The 21,260-nt window shown below is 36.1% G+C and overlaps 1 protein-coding gene across 3 annotated transcripts in view; it reads right to left on the bottom strand.

The window, feature by feature from the left end:
- Positions 1 to 21,260, bottom strand: part of HMCN1 (hemicentin 1) — a 495,740-nt gene that overhangs the window by 267,474 nt on the left and 207,006 nt on the right. For all 3 annotated transcript variants that reach the window (XM_053909192.1, XM_019426820.2, XM_019426835.2), the window contains 5 exons: positions 13,623 to 13,743; positions 12,457 to 12,720; positions 10,639 to 10,783; positions 7,091 to 7,212; positions 1,451 to 1,726 (listed from right to left, as the gene is read on the bottom strand). In XM_053909192.1, coding sequence (XP_053765167.1) covers positions 1,451 to 1,726; positions 7,091 to 7,212; positions 10,639 to 10,783; positions 12,457 to 12,720; positions 13,623 to 13,743 — 928 coding nt within the window. The remainder of the gene's footprint in view (positions 1 to 1,450; positions 1,727 to 7,090; positions 7,213 to 10,638; positions 10,784 to 12,456; positions 12,721 to 13,622; positions 13,744 to 21,260) is intronic.

Genomic DNA, 21,260 nt, shown 5'->3' with positions numbered 1-21,260 from the left:
TTACTCAGGTTACCACTTGGATTGACTCAAATGATCTAGGCTGTCTACCATGTGGAAATGCAGTGAACCATCTACAAAAGCAATGTTTCCCTAGAGGTTTCACCAGATCCACTAACAAAAGAGATGTACATTCAGACTATAGAACAGGTCTTAAATACCAGCGAGAAAACTAGAATCAGATGACCAATTTGCTAATTCTCATAGTAGTTTTACTTTTCTGCTTCTAATAACACTCTAAGCGCTAGCCTTGAGTCTCAATGGTCATTTTCTTAGATAATCTTGTTAAAAACATCATCTGAGAGTGTTACTTCAGGCATGTCAAAAAGTTGTTTCTGATGTCATAACCAGATAGCCAGACACAATCCTGATGCAATCAGTCTCCCACATCGAGGATTTGAAATGAAATATTCTGTTGAGGTGGTAACTAAATCTTTCAGCTTAACAGTGTAAAACTGGCAATAGTAATTTGCTCATTACATTAAGGCTCTCAGCTGGTACAGACGTTTAGAAGCTAAATATGATTTTATTGAAAGAGATTCATTGGAACAGATTCTGACCTTCATTTGATTGTCCTGAATGATATATATATATATAGTTGGTAGCCATTAAACCACATTGTTAACACACTGTTTTCAGCTACCTAACATTTCGTCTCTAAAGGCATAATTAAAGATTGGCTTACCCTTAGTTTATTATCTTGTGTGTATAAGATAAATAAGATAAAAACAACACTGCTAATATTTAATAAAATTTCACCAAGATGAGAAACATCTTAAATCTTACTTTAAAAAGATATAAGCAAATTAGTTACATCGGAAATAATGTAATACTCAACTCGGGAAAGACTTTTTTTTTTTTTTAATTTTTTTTTAACGTTCATTTATTTTTGAGAGAGAGACAGAGCATGAACAGGGGAGGAGCAGAGAGAGAGGGAGACACAGAATCTGAAACAGGCTCCAGGCTCTGAGCTGTCAACACAGAGCCTGACGCGGGGCTCGAACTCACAGACCGTGAGATCATGACCTGAGCCGAAGTCGGACGCTTCACCGACCAAGCCACCCAGGCGCCCCAAGACTTTTAACCAATCATTACAACAATTAGAATTTTTAAGTCCACATGATAGACTTGTGAATTTAAAACTATTAAATCATCCAGAGACAATTTCTATTTACATTTTCTTAAAATAAAGGTCTCCAACTCTAGGACTGGTTGGTTGTGTTTGTCTTAAAACATCACCTATTTGTTAGTGATGTTTTAGTTTCCAGTTTGGTCAGCTTTAGGCCACATAAGATCCATAAGGGCTCTATCATTCAAAATAGTAATTGTTTGGGTAGATATTGTTATTGTCATAGCCAACCTAAGGGAATAGAGAAACCAAACTTAAGGGAATAGAGATCAAATGAAGAAGAGAGAAAGGCACTGTAACTCTGAAGTTATCATACACACATACCTTGCACCGTGAGGAAAACCGAAGCAGCTGATGATCCTCCTTCATTGGAGACTACACAATGATACTCCCCAGCATCACTGAACTTCACACTCCTTAGCTCCAATGAGAGGTTGGCCAGGATCCTCATCCTTGCTGGGTCTGCCAGGCTGACATCTCTGTCATTCCTCTGCCAGGTTACATTGTAATCCACCGCGCTGATGACGAGACATGTCAAAACTGCTCTTTCTCCAGGAGTGACTGTGACATTATCAGGCACTTGGATGACTGGAGGGGGCTCTGGGTGAAATGAAAAGATTCAAATCAAGAGACCTAATAGCCAGTTTGCTCCCTTATAGATGTAGTTTAAAAATGTAATGAGTGTATATTGAGAACCTGGTAGGGAAGATGCAGAAGACAGCTTATTAATTAGTATATATGTCTTTGACCCCAAGAAAATTATCTAGTTAAAAGATACTTTAAAAAAGTAGTACATGTTCTAAAAAAAAAAATTGACCACCTGATTTTTATCACATTTGCCAAACACTGTGGTTTTAGATGTTATGTCTTCAATGGGAAGATTTGAATGTTCTCTAATTGGAAACACCGTAGTGTAAAAGTGAATAATAGCACAGGCACTTGTAGCCTGAAGACACCATGCACAGGATATGCTTTTAGTGCCTTTAATCCTCAATGTAAAAAAAAAAAAAAAGAAAAAGAAAAGAAAAGAAAAGAAAGAAAAGAAAGAAAAGAAAAGAAAGAAAAAAGAAAAGAAAAGAAAAGAAAAGAAAAGAAAAGTAGTGCTTGTTCACACACCAAAGCATACCCAAGTTTAAATTTGTAAATTATAGATGTGAGAATCAAAAAGCCTTGGCAAAAGGATATCACTAGACTAATTTAGGGATTGGGGAATGAGGCAAATTTTTGAGTTTTGAAGAAGGTAGCATTTATGGATTTTTTTTAAATTTAAAAATGCTCATTTGGTGTTTTAGAGAAAAGAGGACACAAAGTATGGTAGATGATAGTATACTAAATATGATAATATTGGGTTCAAAGGGCTACAATCTCATTAAGAAGACAGTGCAACAGCAGAGTATGACAAATGTTCCCCCAAAGGAACAAGGGATGTTTTGACTGCAGGACAAGTTAAGAGTAGGCATAGGCCTTTAATAAAATTGTACACATGAAACCATGCACACAAAAGGTATTGAATAAGTCATGCACATTTCAAATGCCGTCAAAAATAACTTACTAATTAGATATTTAGCCAACATTCTAGAGAGAATTATATTACTCTAGTTAGGTTTGAGAATAAATACAAATGCCCCCCTAAAACATGTTCTGCCCAAATGCTTTAAAACGATCTGCTGTAACAAGCTATTATTCAGCAATAATACAGCAATAAAACTGCAGTGAGCTATTCCAGCTGGAAACCCATGTGCCTGTTTAGTTTAAATATGAAAGAGTATTAGATATTCAAGATCAAATTTTATTCTTATTTATTTAAAACCATATATAAGTGCAGATGAGTCATAAGCCTGGAAAAAAAAACCTGGAAATAATATGCCAAAACCATAGTGGTAATCTCTGAGGGACAGAAATGTGTATATTTTTCATATTTTCCTTTATATTTATCCTGCTTTCCAAACATTTAGAAGAGTAGATCCTATTTTAAATTATCTTTTAAAAAACAAAATTTTATCATTCTGCTATGTTCTTAAAATCTCTTAAGAAAATGGTTGATGAATCATGTGGAAAGAGGACACGACAAAGTTAGAAAGCTCTGGAGTCTGGCTAGGCTCGACAGAATATACGAGAAACTTTGTTAAATGTGAATTTCAGATAAACATCAAATAATATTCTCATGTACATATGTCTCATGAAATATTTCAGACATACTTATATGAGATTCAAATTTAATTGGGCACTCTATGTTTTTACGTACTGAATCTGTCAACCATAGGCTGCCTAGTTCTCTCTGACTGACCTTAGATAAGTCAATTTATCCACAGGGTTTGCTTCCCTGTCTGAAAAATGAGATAATCAAATTGGGTTATCTCAAAGACCCTTTCTAGTTCTAATGTTCTATGACTCTCATATCCAAGATGGTATAGACCATCAAAGACCTGAAAGTCATCATAAATACATGTGTTCACATTCTATCGAGATCTTTATGAAGGCCACATGATGTTTGTATGGTTTTCTTTTTTGTTCTTTTGACACAAACTTCCTCAACTAAACTAGGTATTTTTTGAGATTTTTAGAAAATGGAAAATTGTACATTAGGCATGTAGGGAATGCTGGGCACATGCCCAGAGTCCTCTTAAGGATATAGGTACTCATTTCCCTGGCTGCTATGCTTCTTGGTTATATACAGCTCATAGCCAAGGGAGCTAACATGCTCAGGGTAAATCCCCCCTTTCCAGGGCACCCATCATTTAGGACCACTTAATGAGGAAACAAATCGAGGCTCTCTTGCCTTGATTCAGGGCCATGACAGCTCCAGAATTCCCTGTGGGATCCGGTAAGGCCCTAGCAGTGACTATATCACAATTTAAATTCTTCCACTTCTGTTACTCCCTTACCAGTGCATTTTCCTAGAAATAACCTTCTTGTATACAAACCCCACCTCAGAGTCTAATCCCTTTTCAAGCATAAATTGAAATATGTAAAATGCTAACTTTCTAATAATATATGGGAACAGATAAGGTTTGAAAGAATGACATACAATATCATTGCTGCCTAAATAACTAGAGATAATAAATAGTGTATATACTTAAATATTTATGTACGCATAAATAAATTTGTGTGGTTGGGGGAAATGATGAGGGAGAATGACAACAGTGTGCAAAGGAGGCCAAGATAATAGACTGCCAGAAATAGCCTGGTCCTAGAAGTTTGAGGGACAGCCCTTCCTAAGTAAAAGAATGACTAAGGCTAGAATTAGGGAACCAGAGATGCAACCTCAGAACCTCATAACTGAGAGAAGAATGACAAGTATAGGCCTTATGACATTAGGTAAAGATCACTGAACAGGGAGTCAGGAGGCCAGGAACCTTCTTCTCATCCCTATAATCATAATGGGTCATCGCCTGCTCCAGGCCTAAGTTTCTTTAGCTACAGAATGACAAGGTGGCACAAGATTATTTCCAAGCCCTTATCCTGTTCTAATACAATATCCTGTAATTATAAATTAAGATTGTCTGTCACTGACATGCCCCTGACAAGTTTTCTGTATTCCCGGTATTTTATGTAAACCCAGAATTTTAGTACTCTGTGCGTGTACTCCCTCAGGGGAGGGCATTGTGTTAAGAAAGAAATTCAGTAAATAAAATTAATGTAACTTTGTAACCGTACTAAATTAGCAATTATTCCTTGAAAAGAGTTTTTCATGTTTCTGTAACTCTACTCGTTTGTTTCTGTATGTTTATATGTAATAAAAGAAGTACAATGCTTTTTATACCCATTTTGCATCTAAAACATTCAATAATCAACATTTTTCATGAACTAAAAATCCTTACACATGTCAGCTAGAAGAAAATGCTGGAATAAAAAATTAGGGTAACATATTGGTAGAACTTTAGCTTTTCTTCAAACTGTGCTTGGGTGTCCTTTGACTTTACAAAATAAATTCGTGTCCATAGTGACACCAGAACATCACTATCTCAAAATGCCTTGTTTTCCAACACTCCTTTCCAAAATATAAGACCTAACTGTCCTATGAATTTGCACTTGATTCCAGCATGCCTTTAGCTAACTGCTGGGATCTCAGCCCAGGCTACAGGGGATTCAGAAGTGGGTGGAGGTTTGAGGCAACAGTGAGCCTGGCAAGAAATGTCTATTCTTCCAAGTCCAAAGGGGCACTTGCTTGTTATTTCTGCCATTACAGTCACTGCTGTTACCATCAGTGCTTCTGTTCCTTCTTTCATAATTGACTGAGTGGGACATAATTCCTGAACACTGGCTTGGGCACGTTATAATTTCCTAGTGATACCACTGCTTGGCTGGCACAAATTAAACTAATGAGGCATGTGTACAACACACATATGGAAGTTACTGACACTACAGAGTCAAATTCTTAAGAGTCAGTTCACAAATTCTTACTGGCACTTCCTAGTTGTTTATGCAAGATGTCTAAATCAACTCACTCAAACTTCTTTCCCTGTTGTCTTTCTCTCAATTAATATTGTTGGGAAAAAATAGTCAAGTGCTCAAGTGTTTGTTTTCCCAGAAGCTAAAGAACGTTGACACAATTCCAATGCTTTTCATAATTACTGGCGATGAAAAAAAAAAAATGAATAGTTTATAATGCATGTCAACTGAATTGTTTCAGGAGACAAGCTTTATTTTTCTAAGAATAAGAGAATACAAATAAATTCACGCCAAGAAGAACATGCTTGCATGCCTCTGTTTTAAAGTTCAGCTTGGACTTATTGATAACAAACATAAATCCTAGACTTCTAAACAGTCCTACAGTTATACAGTTGCTTTTGTGTTAAATTGCCTAAAGAAAATGCACATCCACACTAAAAGTAGGTATAGACAATGTTATAAACTCAGCAGCTACATTTAGGTCAGAATAGGGTTACTATTAAACACACAGCAACACTAGTCTATAAGACAGGTAGAAAATAATTCAATCAAAACAAACTTTCTAATAAATTCTAGATATGTTCTGAGTAAGTGGCTTAAATCCTGATCATTGGTTAAAAATGATAATCTTTTTGTGTCCTAAGAATTCTGGGAGATTAAAGGAAAAATGACTTTTTCGCTAAAATATATTGTACCTTAGAGCAATGAGTTTTGGGGTGCCTGGGTGGCTCAGTCGGTTAAGCATCTGACTTCAGCTCAGGTCATGATCTCACAGTTGTGAGTTCGGGCCCCGTGTCGGGCTTTGTGCTGACAGCTCAGAGCCTGGAACCTGCTTCGGATTCTGTGTCTCCCTCTCTCTCTCTGCCCCTCCCCAGCTCAGGTTCTCTCTCTCTCTCTCAAAAATAAATAAAAAGCAATGAGTTTTGCCTCCCATTTATTTGTAGGAAACATACTATCTACTGTGAAATAATTAGCATTTCTTCCACTCTTCTTAATACCAATACTGTAGCCACTGAGGTCCTGTGTTTCTTGAACATGATCACTTTCACTGTCTTGAATTTAATGTCAGAATGCATTCATAAAAGCAGTCTGGTTATTACGAATATGGGAAAGAAAACGGGAAATTTAACCTTGTTATTCCCAGAACAGATCTCTCCCTTTTCTTAAATTTTATCCCTTCCTTTCTTTAAATTTCTTTCAATTTTAATAAAAATTCTAGGTGATCTTTTCAAAAAACATTTATTAAGAGAGCCTACAATAATAATGATAATAGTACAAGAACAATAACAATGATGGCTAGGGTCTATTAAGTGTTTCCATGTGCCAGGCTCTCTTCTATGTGAGTTTATACTATCTCATGTAACCTCACATTTCTCAATGAGATAAGAGACTGTTACTGATAATTATCTTCCTATCATAGTTTGGGGAAACCAAGGCACTGAGTCCTTAAATGCTTGTCCCAAGGAAGGTCACACAGCTAATATGTAGTGAAGCCAGGATTATCAAACATCCCATTTCCATAGCTGCACTAATTTCCAGGCAACTGCAAAGCAATTAGTGACAATTACTTACCTGACACATCAAAAAATGTCTGTGCCCGTCCAGTCCCTGCACTGCTGACAGCGATGCACTCATAGGCACCTTCATCAGACAAAGTGACCTTTTCAATCTCCCAGTTCACACTGGCAGATTCCCTGGGGCAAGAAAATAGAAACCATTTTAGTTACGACAAAAGCAAGACAAAGTTGAAAGCAGTGATTTTTTGGAAGTATTCATTCAAAAGAACAATGTAAAAATAAGCAGATGAAACTACAGAGTTCCTCATAGCTTAAAATTATACACCTTTTAATTAGAAAGGCATTGAGGAAGGCACCTATTGGGATGAGCACTGGATGTTGTATGGAAACCAATTTGACAATAAATTTCATATTAAAAAAAGAAGAAGAAAGTTAAGCTCTCTGAGCAAAAGGCACACCAAAGGCAATAAGACACAGAGTTTGTGAATTTCTTTAGGGAAACATTTTCTGGCTATGTGAAAATATAAGATAAAGATTTAATAGAGCAACACTGCTTAAATCCTCTCTCCTTCCATATTATTTCCAGTTTTGGGTCTTGTTCAGTAGAGGTTCTCAACCAAAGCAATTCAACAAGGTAATTCATGAGTTTGAAGGTAGAAAATTGACTTTTTGATCCCAAAAAGTTCTCTTTAATTTTCTTGTATATAAGTTCCATATAAGGCTATGGAACATATCTGGTTCAATCTATGTATAAGTTGACAAAAGAAAAAAATTACCAGTTTTATTATCAAACCTGTCAGTTAGGTTAAAAAAAACCATTTGCTATAATATGTATCCATTCATTTAACAAATACTTATTCTTTGGCCTTTAACACTGTTCAAATTGCTTTCTATTTTTTGGAAGTGTTTTAGTAATAGATATTTAATTCTGATAGATATTTCATATCTAATTAGTTAATAGATATTAATAGATACTTTAAAGGATTCCAATAATCTACAAAATAGGCATTATCTTATTTTAAAATAGAATTGAAAATCATAACTATTTTCTTAATTTTCTTCTTACACTCATCCATAGCTATTTTTAACCTTCTTTAACATTCAAGACATAGATGAGATGAAAAGCCCATTGCAGAGGCAAAAGACACCTTACACTGAAGTCTGAAAGTGGTATGAGATATAATAGCTCAGTTATAACACCAGATCTCTTGCTGTCCAAAAAAAAAAAAAAAAAAAAAAATACCCGTCATCAAAAAGCCACGAAGAACTTACTGAGCTCTTAATGTGTATTTATCACTAATCTAGACTTTGTAAGAGAAAGTGAAGGCACAGGTTCCTGTTCATCAGAAAAGGGACAAAATAAGCAAGGTCACTGTTCCATATATTTTAGTAACAGAATATTCACTTTAGTTCATGTTTCCTTTCAACCATATACACACGAGGTGTCAGTAGTCCTTTCTGTCCCATTCAGAAGAAAAAGGAGTATGAGTGTACTCTAAGCCACAGTCATCACCTAAGCTATATCTTTAATGCCTAAGAGCAGTAAGCAAAGTCCAAGTTTATAACTGTCATCGTCTAAGAGGTACTGGTAAGTTCCAGGGAGGCAGAAGTTTGAAATACATACAGTGTGTCATGTTTTCTGCAATGCCTAGTTCGGACCCAAGCACACAACATTAGGATTCATCAAAACTTAGACACATGGATATTTTAGAAACAGATAGTGACAATTCTTCTAGTCCCTCGTTTTAAAGACAAGTAAGTCGAGATTCAGGAAGAAGGATAAGTAATTAGTTCAAAGGCACGTAAACAGGGTGAGATTACGTAAAGAATATTCTTGACAGTGATACTTGCTCCTCTCATTTATGAAATATTACGTGAAAATAATTCTCTTTTTTTCATGTAGTCTTCTCAGTTAACATTAAAACTCTAAGAAGTTTTGAAGGCATGACCTTTGGAATAAGGAAAGAACATGTCAAATAGAAATGTGTCCTGCTGCTAATGCAAACTAATTCTCTCTTACATCCCCTAGTGACCATAGCGACTCACATAACAAAGATTAAGTCACATGTCTCAAGTTATTAGGAAATCTAGGGCAGGGACTTGCGAGTGAATCAGGGTTAGAGTATCAATCCATCACCACCCATGCCAAATTCTGTCTTTAGCCTCTTACACACAAAGAGCTTAATATATGTCAGCAAGGCATGTCACGTCTCTGGGCCACAGAGCTGGAAAAATGAAAGAATTCTTGTGGCTTACCTCCCAGGAATTGTGTGGAATTAATGAATTAATATTTATAAAGAATCTCAAGTGTCTTTGAAACATGTTACTATTTAAACATGAAACAGAATTATTTGATTTCATCAGGCAGTTATGTAGCTTCATCATTTAATATCCTGGTCAGTTATGTTGCTGGTTATTAAACATGGAGCTTAGGGAATCATTAAGATACACAATATAAAAAAAGTAGCAGGAAGTAATACAGTTCAATCTTCAAATAGTGGAATTTTTTTCTAAAGTTATACTGAATATTCCTGCCATAGTTTTTGCTTAAAATGACCCCCTAAAGAGATTAAATAGGCTAATACTGTCAAATATTTAGCATTTTATGGAAGTTATTTATATTACTATTGAATCAACAGCATAGAAATTTTGTAAAATAATTTCTAGAGTTTTTCTCCAAATGTAGTTTGTTTCATTAGTAAGATTAAAAAAAAATTCCAGAAATCATCCTCCAGATTTCAAGATCTACTCAATTTTCTCATTGATTATTTATATTTATCTAAAAAAGCCATCCATCTTCACAAGGAAGATCAGTGCTTCCTCACCCACTCCCACTGATTGTTACGTGCAGTAGCCACACATGCTCTCCCTCCACCTGCTGTCCCAGCACACTTCACTTCCCTAACCCCATCCTCTACCCTTCTCCTGGCTCACTGCACTCCAGCCACACTGGCTTCCTTCCTGTCTTTCTTTCCCCCATGCCCAGTCAGCTCCAGCCTCGTGCATTTGCACTAACTGTTCCTGGCATGCAAATCCTTTTTCCTAGATATCTATCTGCATGATCATCTCTCACCATGTTTAGGTCTTTGCTCAAATGTCCCTTATCCTGAATTTTAAAACTGCAAGTTGGCCAAAACCACATGCACCCCATCTCTCAATTATATTCAGAGATTTTTTTGCCCCAAAGCGAACAAAGCTTAAACTCTTCTCTTTTGCGAGGACCCTTCCAAAGTTTAGTACCTAACTTTATATTCATAATTTTGTATTCTTGGGCTTAACAAGAGACCCTCAAGTTATATAACATCCAGATTCTATAAAACCTGAATCAACCCTTGAATGAATTCTAGCACTTATTAAATTAACATATTTAACATATTATAAATGAGAAATTAACATATCATAAAACATATATCTGTTTTCTTTCTCCATTATAATAAAATCTCCATAAGGGCACAGACCTGCGCCTATTTTGTTCACTGCTATATTCCAAGACTATGGAACAAATAAATGAGAATTTCCAATGAAAAAGCACATTAAAATAAGTATCTGTTTGTATTTAGATGTTTAATGCTTTCTATAACTGCTAATAAAACATGTACACACCTTAAATACTGGTCTACTCCAAGTGTAACTCCATTTCTGACAAAGCTCAAGGTAAAGGGTAAAAGACTCTCAACAGAGCAGGAAATGTGGCCTGGCTGCAAGTAGTATCCGGGGGTTTTCATGGGCATTGTAACTTTGGGAGCATCTAGGAAAAATAGAACATGGGCAACAAGGTCACAATAATATTGGGTACTTCCTGTTAATCCATTCAAAATCTTCAAACCTTAATTATTCTAGTAAACCCTCTGCATTCCAATTAATCTAAATCACTAAAAATCACTTTAATTATCTTTCTTTGTTCAAACCCCATTAATTTCTGGATCTCTCCATGGACCCCTTACTAATGTATTCATTAAACCTGAGACTCTATTTTTTAAGACACTATTTTTTGTGCCACCAATATAGGAAAAAAAAAAACAAAAAAAACAAAGGCTACCAAATAAGTTACAATACCTCCTCCTCTGTAGAATCTATTGTTATTTAAAAAATGTAAATATATGAAAAGGACCTACATGGCTTAGAATTGAAGTCATACACCTTAGCTAGCAGATGGTAGGGGGAAGCCCTGCCATTAGCAAGTCACCTCACCTGGACCAAAAAAGTCTGGGTACTGAATGTAAATTCCTTGCTGTGCCCCCCGGCACCATCTTGCTACATTGCCCACGGGTTCTACAAAAAGACAAGGCCTCTTGGGGCGCTTGGGTGGTTCAATGGGTTAAGCATCTGACTTCAGCTCAAGTCATAATCTCACGGTTCGTGAGTTCGAGCCCCACATCGGGCTCTGTGCTGCCAGCTTGGAGCCTGGAGCCTGGAGCCTGGACCCTGTTTCAGATTCTATGTCTCCCTTTCTCTCTGCCCCTCCCTTGCTCATGCTATGTCTCTCTCTCTCTCTCTCTCTCTCAAAAATAAGTAAACTTAAAAAAAAAAAAAGAATTGAAGTCATACAGTAATTGTTTTCCCAAAAATAATGGGAAAAAAACTTGATTTTTAAGAATCCAACAGATTTTGCAGTATTCAATTTAGGGGTAAGACAACTAACTATGAGGAAATACTGAGGTTGGTTCTAATCTTGCGATTCGACAACCATTAAAGAATAGCTGTACAGTTGTTTCTGAATTTCTCAAATTACAACCTTATGTATAAATGATAAATTGTTGTCCCTCCATCCAATAGTACAATATTAGAAATAATCCTTCTACAGATTTGCATATCCACAGTTTTGGCTACAGTGCCAAAGTTTTTATCACAGTTGTCATTAGCCTTGAGAAATAGCAAGAGTAGAGACAAACTGAAATGCTACCTCATGCTTCCAAAGAATCCTGAATCTACGTTCTCATCTCTATACAACAGCAAATATATGAGTAACTAGCTTACTGATTAACTGCCAACTTATCACATAAAGGCAGAATCATCACCAGATGTTTACAATGAATTACTATTCACAAAGTAGGTTTCTGACAATCATTGATAAGCATTTGGCCAATTTGGGTAGCTTGATCAAACACTGAGCGTGTGTGCCAGGCTTTTTTTTTTTTTTTTTTTAGGGGGAGTAAGAGTACCAGAATTTCCCAGTTGTTACACTGATTGCACCAATCAGAATTTTCAGATCTGCAGTCAGTGAGACTTCACATGAAACTCTGGATGTGCTTTTTATGATTAAGAAAAATTGTGTTACCTAAGTGTAAATGTCCATCAATTTGACAACCCAGTAATAATGTGAAGATATTATTCTTTATTTTATAGTCCATTCTTTACTATAGGACCACAGTACTCCCTTAAACTATCAATACTCCAGGGTCTAATAAAATGATGTCTCACCTGGGATGATACTAGAGAAGGAAACACTTGAAACCCTCTGGAAGAGATAATCATCCTTATCATAGCCTGTGACTCTGAGAAAGAAGGCTTCATTTGGTGGTATAAAGTCAGAAATATTCCACAAGCCATAAGGTTTTCGGTCAGGGTAATATTTAACAGGGATAGTCTTCAGAGAACTGCCTGAGATACTCAGAAGTTCAAGACGATCTACTCTGGCTGGGATGGAAATTCCAGAAGTATTCAGCAGCACATAAGTAGGAATTCCTAGAGGAGAAAGACTTTATTATTATTATTAATAAGTAATGTACAATTGAGTTATTTATCAGATAAATCTTTGAACTATAATAACAGAGAAGTATCATAAATATGAGTACTACAAACTGTCGAACAAATTGTGGCCTAATTATAGAATCTTTTCTACTACGTTAAAGACAGTTATTCATGACCAGAGAAACTTAGGAAATCCTAATTAATTATTTTTATGGTATTTTAATAATATCATACATAGAAAAATCACAATTGTGAATACTGTATTACTTAATGTTTAATTACATAAATATTTAATTTTTAAGGATTCACTATGTGTATCCTTCCAGTAGTTGTAGTAATAAAAGAATGATCAGAAAAAAATAAATTTAAGGAGTCACGGTATGATTAAACATCTTTTTATCTATAAACCTATAATCTTGCATGAATAAAATAAGAACAAGGTTTAAAAAGCAGCAATAAGTTTATCTTTGAACATACAATGGCACATAATGTCTTTAATTTTTTAGCCATCTACACACATAAAACCCTCTTTTTTCACCTTGACAACAAGGTAATTTATAGATGTTAGTAAAAATCTCAAGATATACGTCAGTAGTTTTAAAAGTTCAGTAAGTTTAGGAATCATCTGGGGTGCTTGATATAGTGCATATTCCTGGGTCCAACCTAATTTGGTTCTAATTCAGGAGATCTGGGGTGAGGCCCAGGAATCTTAATTTTTAACAAGCTGAGTAATTTTAATATCACTGGTCTTACACTTCGAGAAAAAAGTGATGAGGCCAAGAATATAACTCCCAATTCTGTTGTATTCCACAAAATTATAAAATCACAGACAATCTGAGCAATGTTTTGCACTTGGATATCTACTACGTCAACTTTGGTAATATGCACATACAAACCTTGCACTGGTCTGCTGACTGTTTTTTTGAAATCCAGGGTGGGCTTTCGGGAAAAACCAGCTCTGAAATCAATCGTACTAAGGCCGGTGATGCGAACAGAGTGCCTTCCACTGCTAGAAGTCTGAAAAATGTTTAACGACAAACCCCGTGAGTTGATCCAGGTTGCTGGTCACAATAAACACTACCTGGTATGGGAAACTACAAAGTGTTTAATTAGGACTGATGTCCAATAATTGAGGCTCTGATCTGGGTGTTCTAAACTTAACTATGACTCTACACCTTAAATGCAAGTTTTATAACACATATCCCAAGGGATTGTTCTAAAATAAAATTCAGTAATACACTGGCCCAATGATATAAGATATAGATGTTGAGTCACTAGTGAATACCCCCGAAGTTAATCTGTAAAAGCTCCATAAGGACATGGATCATTGTGGTTTTACATGGTAGACGTGCAACAAATATCGATGAAATGAATGAATGACTAAATCTTCTCCCCTAAACACTATCCAAGTTTGACTCTGGAAAAGGTCTCCTCCTTTGCATCTGGGAAGATACAGCCAGGACGAGCACTGAGAGCTGACCACCATCCAGATTTTGGCCAACCAGCATCCTCAGCTCAGCAGCGTCCTAGCAAAAGCACTGGGTGCTTGAGACACAAATGTGCATAAAACATGGTCCCCATCCTCTAAGTACTCATGGCTAATGAGGGAGACAGATGGAGAAATAGAAAGCTTTAATATGATGCAGTATTAGAAATACATAAATGGTATGCAAAAATACATAAAAGCAACATAGACTAGCCTGTAGTTTGGCTAAAACCTCCTAAAGGGGATGATGGCTGGACTAAATATTGAATAGCTCTGCACTGAAATGACTCATATGTGGATAAATAATAAATAATTTGGATGAAGGCCACAGGATAAAATAGTAACACTAATGTTTACTGAGTGCTCCCTCTATGTCCAGACTCTTTAAATACATTGGCTAATTTAATTCTCGTTACAATTCTATCAGATATATATCATCATCACCACTGCACTGATAAACAGATGGGGCACTAAGTCATTAAGTAGCTTTCTAAGTTCACAAGGCTTCTTAACTGCAGAGGTGGGGTTTTAACGGTAAGGTCAGGCTCCCAGGTCTTCACCAGAGTGCTACATTGTCTCCCAAGAGCAAGGTAAGTCAGAGTTAGCCTCTATCTCAACGTCTTTCAAAATAAGAGCCGAGGAGCACCTTCATCTACAGCTATACAAAATCACTCAGGTTGTTTCTCAAAAATGCAGACTCCAACCCAGATTTACTGAATCAGAATGTATGGTGAGTGGAGTCTAGGAATCGACATTTCAAAAACCCACCTAACATTTATGAGTAAGAGTTCACCAGGGGTGCCTGGGTGCCTCAGTCAGTTAAGCTTCTGACTTCGGCTCAGGTCGTGATCTCATGGTTCATGAGTTAGAGCTCCACACTGGGCTCTCTGCTGTCAGAACGGAGCCCGCTTGGGATCCTCTGTGTGTTCTCTCTCTCTTCCCCACCCCCCAAAATAAAAAATAAACATTAAAAAAAGAAAGAAAAAGAGTTCACCATATTTTATTACATTGATCACCAAGATTCTCTCTCAAAGTAAAATGACCACATGATAGCAACATTGATAGAATGCACTAGAAATATGCGTGCCTATATTATATATAATTATATATAAAATTGTAATCTGATAAACAGCCATATTAAGGCAGACCATGATTAAAAACATGCCACTTCCCTGCTAGGAATTTACCCAAGGGATACAGGAGTACTGATGCATAGGGGCACTTGTACCCCAATGTTTATAGCAGCACTCTCAACAATAGCCAAATTATGGAAAGAACCTAAATGTCCATCAACTGATGAATAGATAAAGAAATTGTGGTTTATATACACAATGGAGTACTACGTGGCAATGAGAAGGAATGAAATATGGCCCTTTGTAGCAACGTAGATGGAACTGGAGAGTGTTATGCTAAGTGAAATAAGCCATACAGAGAAAGACAGATACCATATGGTTTCACTCTTATGTGGATCCTGAGACACTTAACAGAAACCCATGGGGGAGGGGAAGGAAAAAAAAAAAAAGAGGTTAGAGTGGAAGAGAGCCAAAGCATAAGAGACTCTTAAAAACTGAGAACAAACTGAGGGCTGATGAGGGGTGGGAGGGAGGGGAGGGTGGGTGATGGGTATTGAGGAGGGCACCTTTTGGGATGAGCACTGGGTGTTGTATGGAAACCAATTTGACAATAAACTTCATATATTGAAAAAAAAAAAACATGCCACTTCCAGAGCTCCGCAAACTACACAGCCTTCCTGAAATCACTGCGATTCCTTGTTATTTAGCAACCAGGAGAGGAAAGAGAAGTAGATATGTCCCTTTTACTACCATATTTTTTCTCATTGAGCAAAACCTGCAAAAACTAAAAAAAAAAAAAAACAACAAATAAAGGAAAATGAAGGTGAAAAAAAAAGAAAAAACACATGGCCATAAAAACAGGTTTGTTGTATTTTTAGTGTAAATGCTGCTGCTAATTACTCCAGCTCATTTTCCTAAGGTTTACAAAGGACTGTGTAAGTGTGGGGGTCTCAGTACCACCATTTATTCCATTATATCTAAAGGAAGATGTGTCATGAATTCCATACAGTAGAGCAAAGAAAAGGGGGGAGTGGTGGTGCATATGGGCTATGATCCAATTTTACATTGGGATTTCCTAGGGGTTATACAAAACCTCGTTAAGTCTATTTCAACTGGTTTAGATCACACAGTGCCTTACTGAAGACACTATTGCCTCCTGATTTCATGTAAGGACAATCAAAAGGGTCAATATTATGATGACTTGATTTATATTTATTCACTGACATGATATATTATCATTAATTGCTACTCAGAAAGTCTCCTATGATTGAGGTTACCAAGGCTACACATGACCCATAATTTGCCAAATGACTGCCATCAGGTGTTAATTATCTTGCATATGTGCTGTGTACAAATCAACTGACAAAGATCCATTTTAAGAGTAGTGCTTAATATCAAAGTGACAAAATTAGAAATTACCTGTGTTTGAAAATATGGCATTTTATTACTAACCAATATATTAAAAATAGAGCAGAGCTAATGAATAAGGAGCTCCTTTTAACCTCTATAAAATTATTGTAAAATAAATTAATTTTGATCCTTAAAATACCACACTAATTAATGAAGTATATGGAAATAAGGATGTAGGTTTCCTGTTCTCTGAGCAATGCCAAAAATATGAAGGATAATAGGTTAACCAAGTTTTTTAACTTTGTGTTTCTATATTGTATTTTAAACAGTTGGTATAGAATTTGAAAGGGTTTGTAAGCAAAAATATTTCCAAGTGAGTCCGTTTTCATGTAAAACTACATCCAACTCTGTATCAACCAGGGTAATAGGAATGAAGGGCATCACAAATAAACCAAAATTGTGGTTTAAAAATAGAATAAAAATTTAAAAATTAAACTAATTTAGTTTAAAATGACCTCTGACACTCATGCATGCATTTATCATTCTCTAATCATTCTCTGAAAATAATTACAACAATATTTGGATAATATTTGGGGAACACAAAACATCATATTAAAATGTCTTTTTAAGAAACTGCCAATAGTTTATAATTTTTGTCTGTTATCTTAAGGTAAATTATTTTTTTAGTCTGCTTCTTAACTCAGCTCCCTTTTTCAAATATTAGTGTTAATAAGAACAAAAAGCGGGGGAGGCCTGGGTGGCTCAGTCAGTTAAGCATCCAACTCTTGATTTCAGCTCAGGTCATGATCTCACAGTTTGTGAGACTGAGCCCCGTGTCGGGTTCTGTGCTGACAGGACAAAGCCTGCTTGGGGTTCTCTCTCTCTCTCTCTCTCTCTCTCTCTCTCTCTCTCTTTCTGTTCCTCCCTGACTCACACTCTCTCTGTGTCAAAAATAAATGAACTTTAGAAAAATAACAAAAGGGTTCTATGTATAATGATGGTAAATAAACCAGTAAATGGTAAAGGAGAAGAAATATTAACATATACAAAATGCAAACTGTACAACAGACTAAATCTTTCATTTTATAAATGATCACTTTTGATCTTTACAAAAGCCCCTCTGTGGGAGTATATTATCCTAATTTCACAGATATATCAGGTGGAAGAGCAGTGGTATACACTCAGTAAAGCTCCAGAAACCAACCTCTATAGCCACCCTATATGTTTCTCATGCTTATCTCACTGAATTTGATTATGCTGGTTTCAAGGAAAACACTGGAAAATGCTGAACTGATCTACATAGTAGGAGAGTAATGTGGAGCTCATGAGACTATTCAGAGGAGAGAAGTAGAGGCATAATAAGAAGAAAAGAGGAATGGGGCCAAGGAGAGAGCAGAAGGGGATAAGGTGCTTCAAGACATAACTCCAAATCTTCAGTTAAATCTACTAAACTCACAAGTCCTGTTATTAGTGGATTTCCTGTGATATTTTTGATGAGGCTGAGCTTTGTCTTGTATCAAAGTACAGAAGGTGATAATCAATACACAAATAATCAGGAGGCAAGGAGACCTAAGAAAGTAAGCTTTCAGCAAACTCCATAAACGTTGGGAGAAGGCTCTGGATTCTCACATATTATGGACATAGTGGTGTTGGAGGAGAATTAATGATGTGAAGGTCCTAGTGGGACAAATAATATTCAGCTATTTCTGTAATTGAGTCAGAGAAAAAGAGAGGCAGTCCAGCTGCATATTCCTTCCCTCTCTTTTCTCCTCCAAATTATTCTAGCAATTTTAATATCATTTTTCTTTATATATAATAATATTAGTAAGACCACATTACTGACTTAATGTTTTTATATTTGGTCTGTTTATCACGTGGATTATTTGAATTTGGCTCCAAAAAACAACTCTCCACCATAGAATGTCTTGAAGTACCACTTCTGCACAAAGCCACTCTAATCTCATGGCTTCTATAGTTAAGAAGAGGGAAACCTAGCAGCAGCATGATAGCTCCAACAATAACAGGCAAATTTCTAGACACTAGGCACTAAACAGGGTTTGAATGGGCTAAGAACTCTTGAGAATTGTATTTCACACAGTGTATTTATTCATACAATTTTTTAAAGTTCACAACGATCTATTATGAACTTTATTCTGAATTACACTGAATTACTCTCTGAATTCAATGTCATGAACTCAAAATGACTCTGAATTCATTACAACTCTGAATTACAATGTCATGTTGGTCAAGTTGTGGAAGGGTCTGAGTCAAGAACACACAGGCTGCTGCAGTGTGAGCAGAGCTGAGGCAAAGATAAAGTTATACTAGATACCTACCGACATCCTAAAATTGTAAATAGGTAACCTTGATCCTCAAAGGAGTAACAGAAAAGAAGGAACAGAGTAGACCAAGTCTAGGTTTCTGAATTGAAGTGACTCTGTGAGGAGTGAAGGAGGACAGGCTAAAATACCATGGAGAGCTCCAGGAAAAATTAGTTATCCTCTGATATCTGTGGATGGATCTACTTCTTAGTTTAAACATAAAGGCCTATTAAATACCTCTCTATATTGAAAGTCCCATAGGGTGATAACGGTCTCTTATTTACCACAGGCATTTTGTAAGTGTAGGTTTAAAAAATGATACTAAAGCCCTCCAAATGCCTAACTAATGTTGGTGCTTTTCCTTAGACTCCTTAAGAACCAGCAAATGCCAGATTCATCAAGAATTTGTGAATTTTTCCAGAAGCATTATGCTAAGTTTCTTCACACATTATTTGATGTAATCCTATTGCATCCAAAGATGACTTTATAACACTACAAAGAAACTGATGTTCAAAGAAATGATTGCTTGCCTAGGTTTAGATAGCAAGTTAAATGGCAACTGTTCCAAGTTCAGTGCTTTTTCTATAGTACCCAAGTCGATGCATAGCATTTTAGGATAACATCATCTCTGGGATGATTTGCACACTGTGGCAATAGAAGATAATGATGCCATCTAATTATTCATTTGCCATTCTACATTTCTAAATACACTTCCATTAGGAGAGGTCAAGTTGGTTAGTGGAGAGTTGGTAAACTGCTTTCTGAATAAAAAGCCTTAATTCTGGGCACTTGCCAATTTCTGTGGTGTAAATACTACCACCATGGCTGATTTCAAGCTCCCAACATGACGTTACTGAACACAGAGGTGGGAAGAAAAAGTGCATAATTTCCTCTCCATGAGCCATTATGAGCCAGATCCAGTATACCACTAGGCCATGATAATAGGGACTAAAGTGTGTCTGTCACTCACAGAGATATCTGGTCATTCCAGGAGTGACACAAATTCCTTTTTTAAAAAAATTCAATGCACATTCTGCAGTCTTTTCTCCCACTGAAATAACTGAAGAGGCCGAATGTTCTAAATTATGGTGGAGCCTCCATCAGCTTGGGTTCGTGAGTGACTGTGTAAAGTAGAACATCTTGTCAACACCCAAAGAACATGTAACATTAGTAAGGAATTACCTTTCTTACATTACGCCAGTAAGAATTCTTCCTCCTACTAAATGTGAAGCCTGCCCTTTTATATGTTGAATTAAAATGTGATTGATAGAACTGGCTTTAATTCTCTTTCCTAAAGAGTTTCAATGCTTTATGAAAATATATAAGCCCAGGGTACCTGGGTGGCTCAGTCAGTTGTGCGTCTGACTCTGGATTTTAGCTCAGGTCATGATCTCACAGTTGTGAGATCGAGCCCCTGAGTCAGGCTCTGTGCTGAGTATGGTGCCTGCTTAACATTCTCTCTCTCTCTCTCTCTCTCTCTCTCTCTCTCTCTCTTCTCCTCCTCCTCCTTCTCCCCGTTTGTATGCTCTCTCTCTAAAAAAAAAAAAAAAAAAAAAAAACACAAAAAAACAAAGCCCAAAGAAAAAATCATGTGTATCCGCATTAATAGAAATAGTATAGATACAATCTTCAATTTACACATATTCAAGAGTACAACTAATTTTACCATTAATGTGTCAGTAAGTAGGCATTATTTCCCCCATTTTTCTCAGACTTGGGAAATTAGGAATTTCTTCAAGGTCAAAGAGCTATTAAGTAGTGGATCTTGGATGAAAATGGGTGCAAACTCTTCTCAAAGTATTTGTTCTTAAGTGACATACTGTTCTTTAGAAATTAAAGAAATATGGCAGTTTCAAATATTTATTGAAAACCTACTATGGGCTGGGCATTGTGCCAGGCACAAAGATATAATAATGCCAGCTAGATTTAAATACTCTCATTCTATTAGGCATTGTATGTTTAGAGAAATGTGGATATAAGGAAAGAAATGTATCCAAAGCATAGAATAAATTTTATATATATATATATATATATATATATATATATATATATATACATATATACACACATATATATACATACATACACACACACATACATACGCACACATATATAACACACTACACATAACATACACATAGACATACACATACATACACATACACATAGACATATAAATGTACAGATTTTTTTTTTAAAGGAAACATTCTATTTGGTTGATAATCTGGTATCAGCAGACTAAAAAAACTGGGAAATTTTCCAGAAAATCTCTAGTATAAAGCATTCCATTGACCTAAAACATCT

This window comes from Panthera pardus, unplaced genomic scaffold (assembly GCF_024362965.1).
Source record: "Panthera pardus isolate Hobbes unplaced genomic scaffold, ASM2436296v1 HiC_scaffold_21, whole genome shotgun sequence".
Lineage (NCBI taxonomy): Eukaryota > Metazoa > Chordata > Mammalia > Carnivora > Felidae > Panthera > Panthera pardus.
The sequence above is the reverse complement of the archived record's forward strand: the minus strand, read 5'-3'. Positions and strand labels throughout refer to the sequence as shown.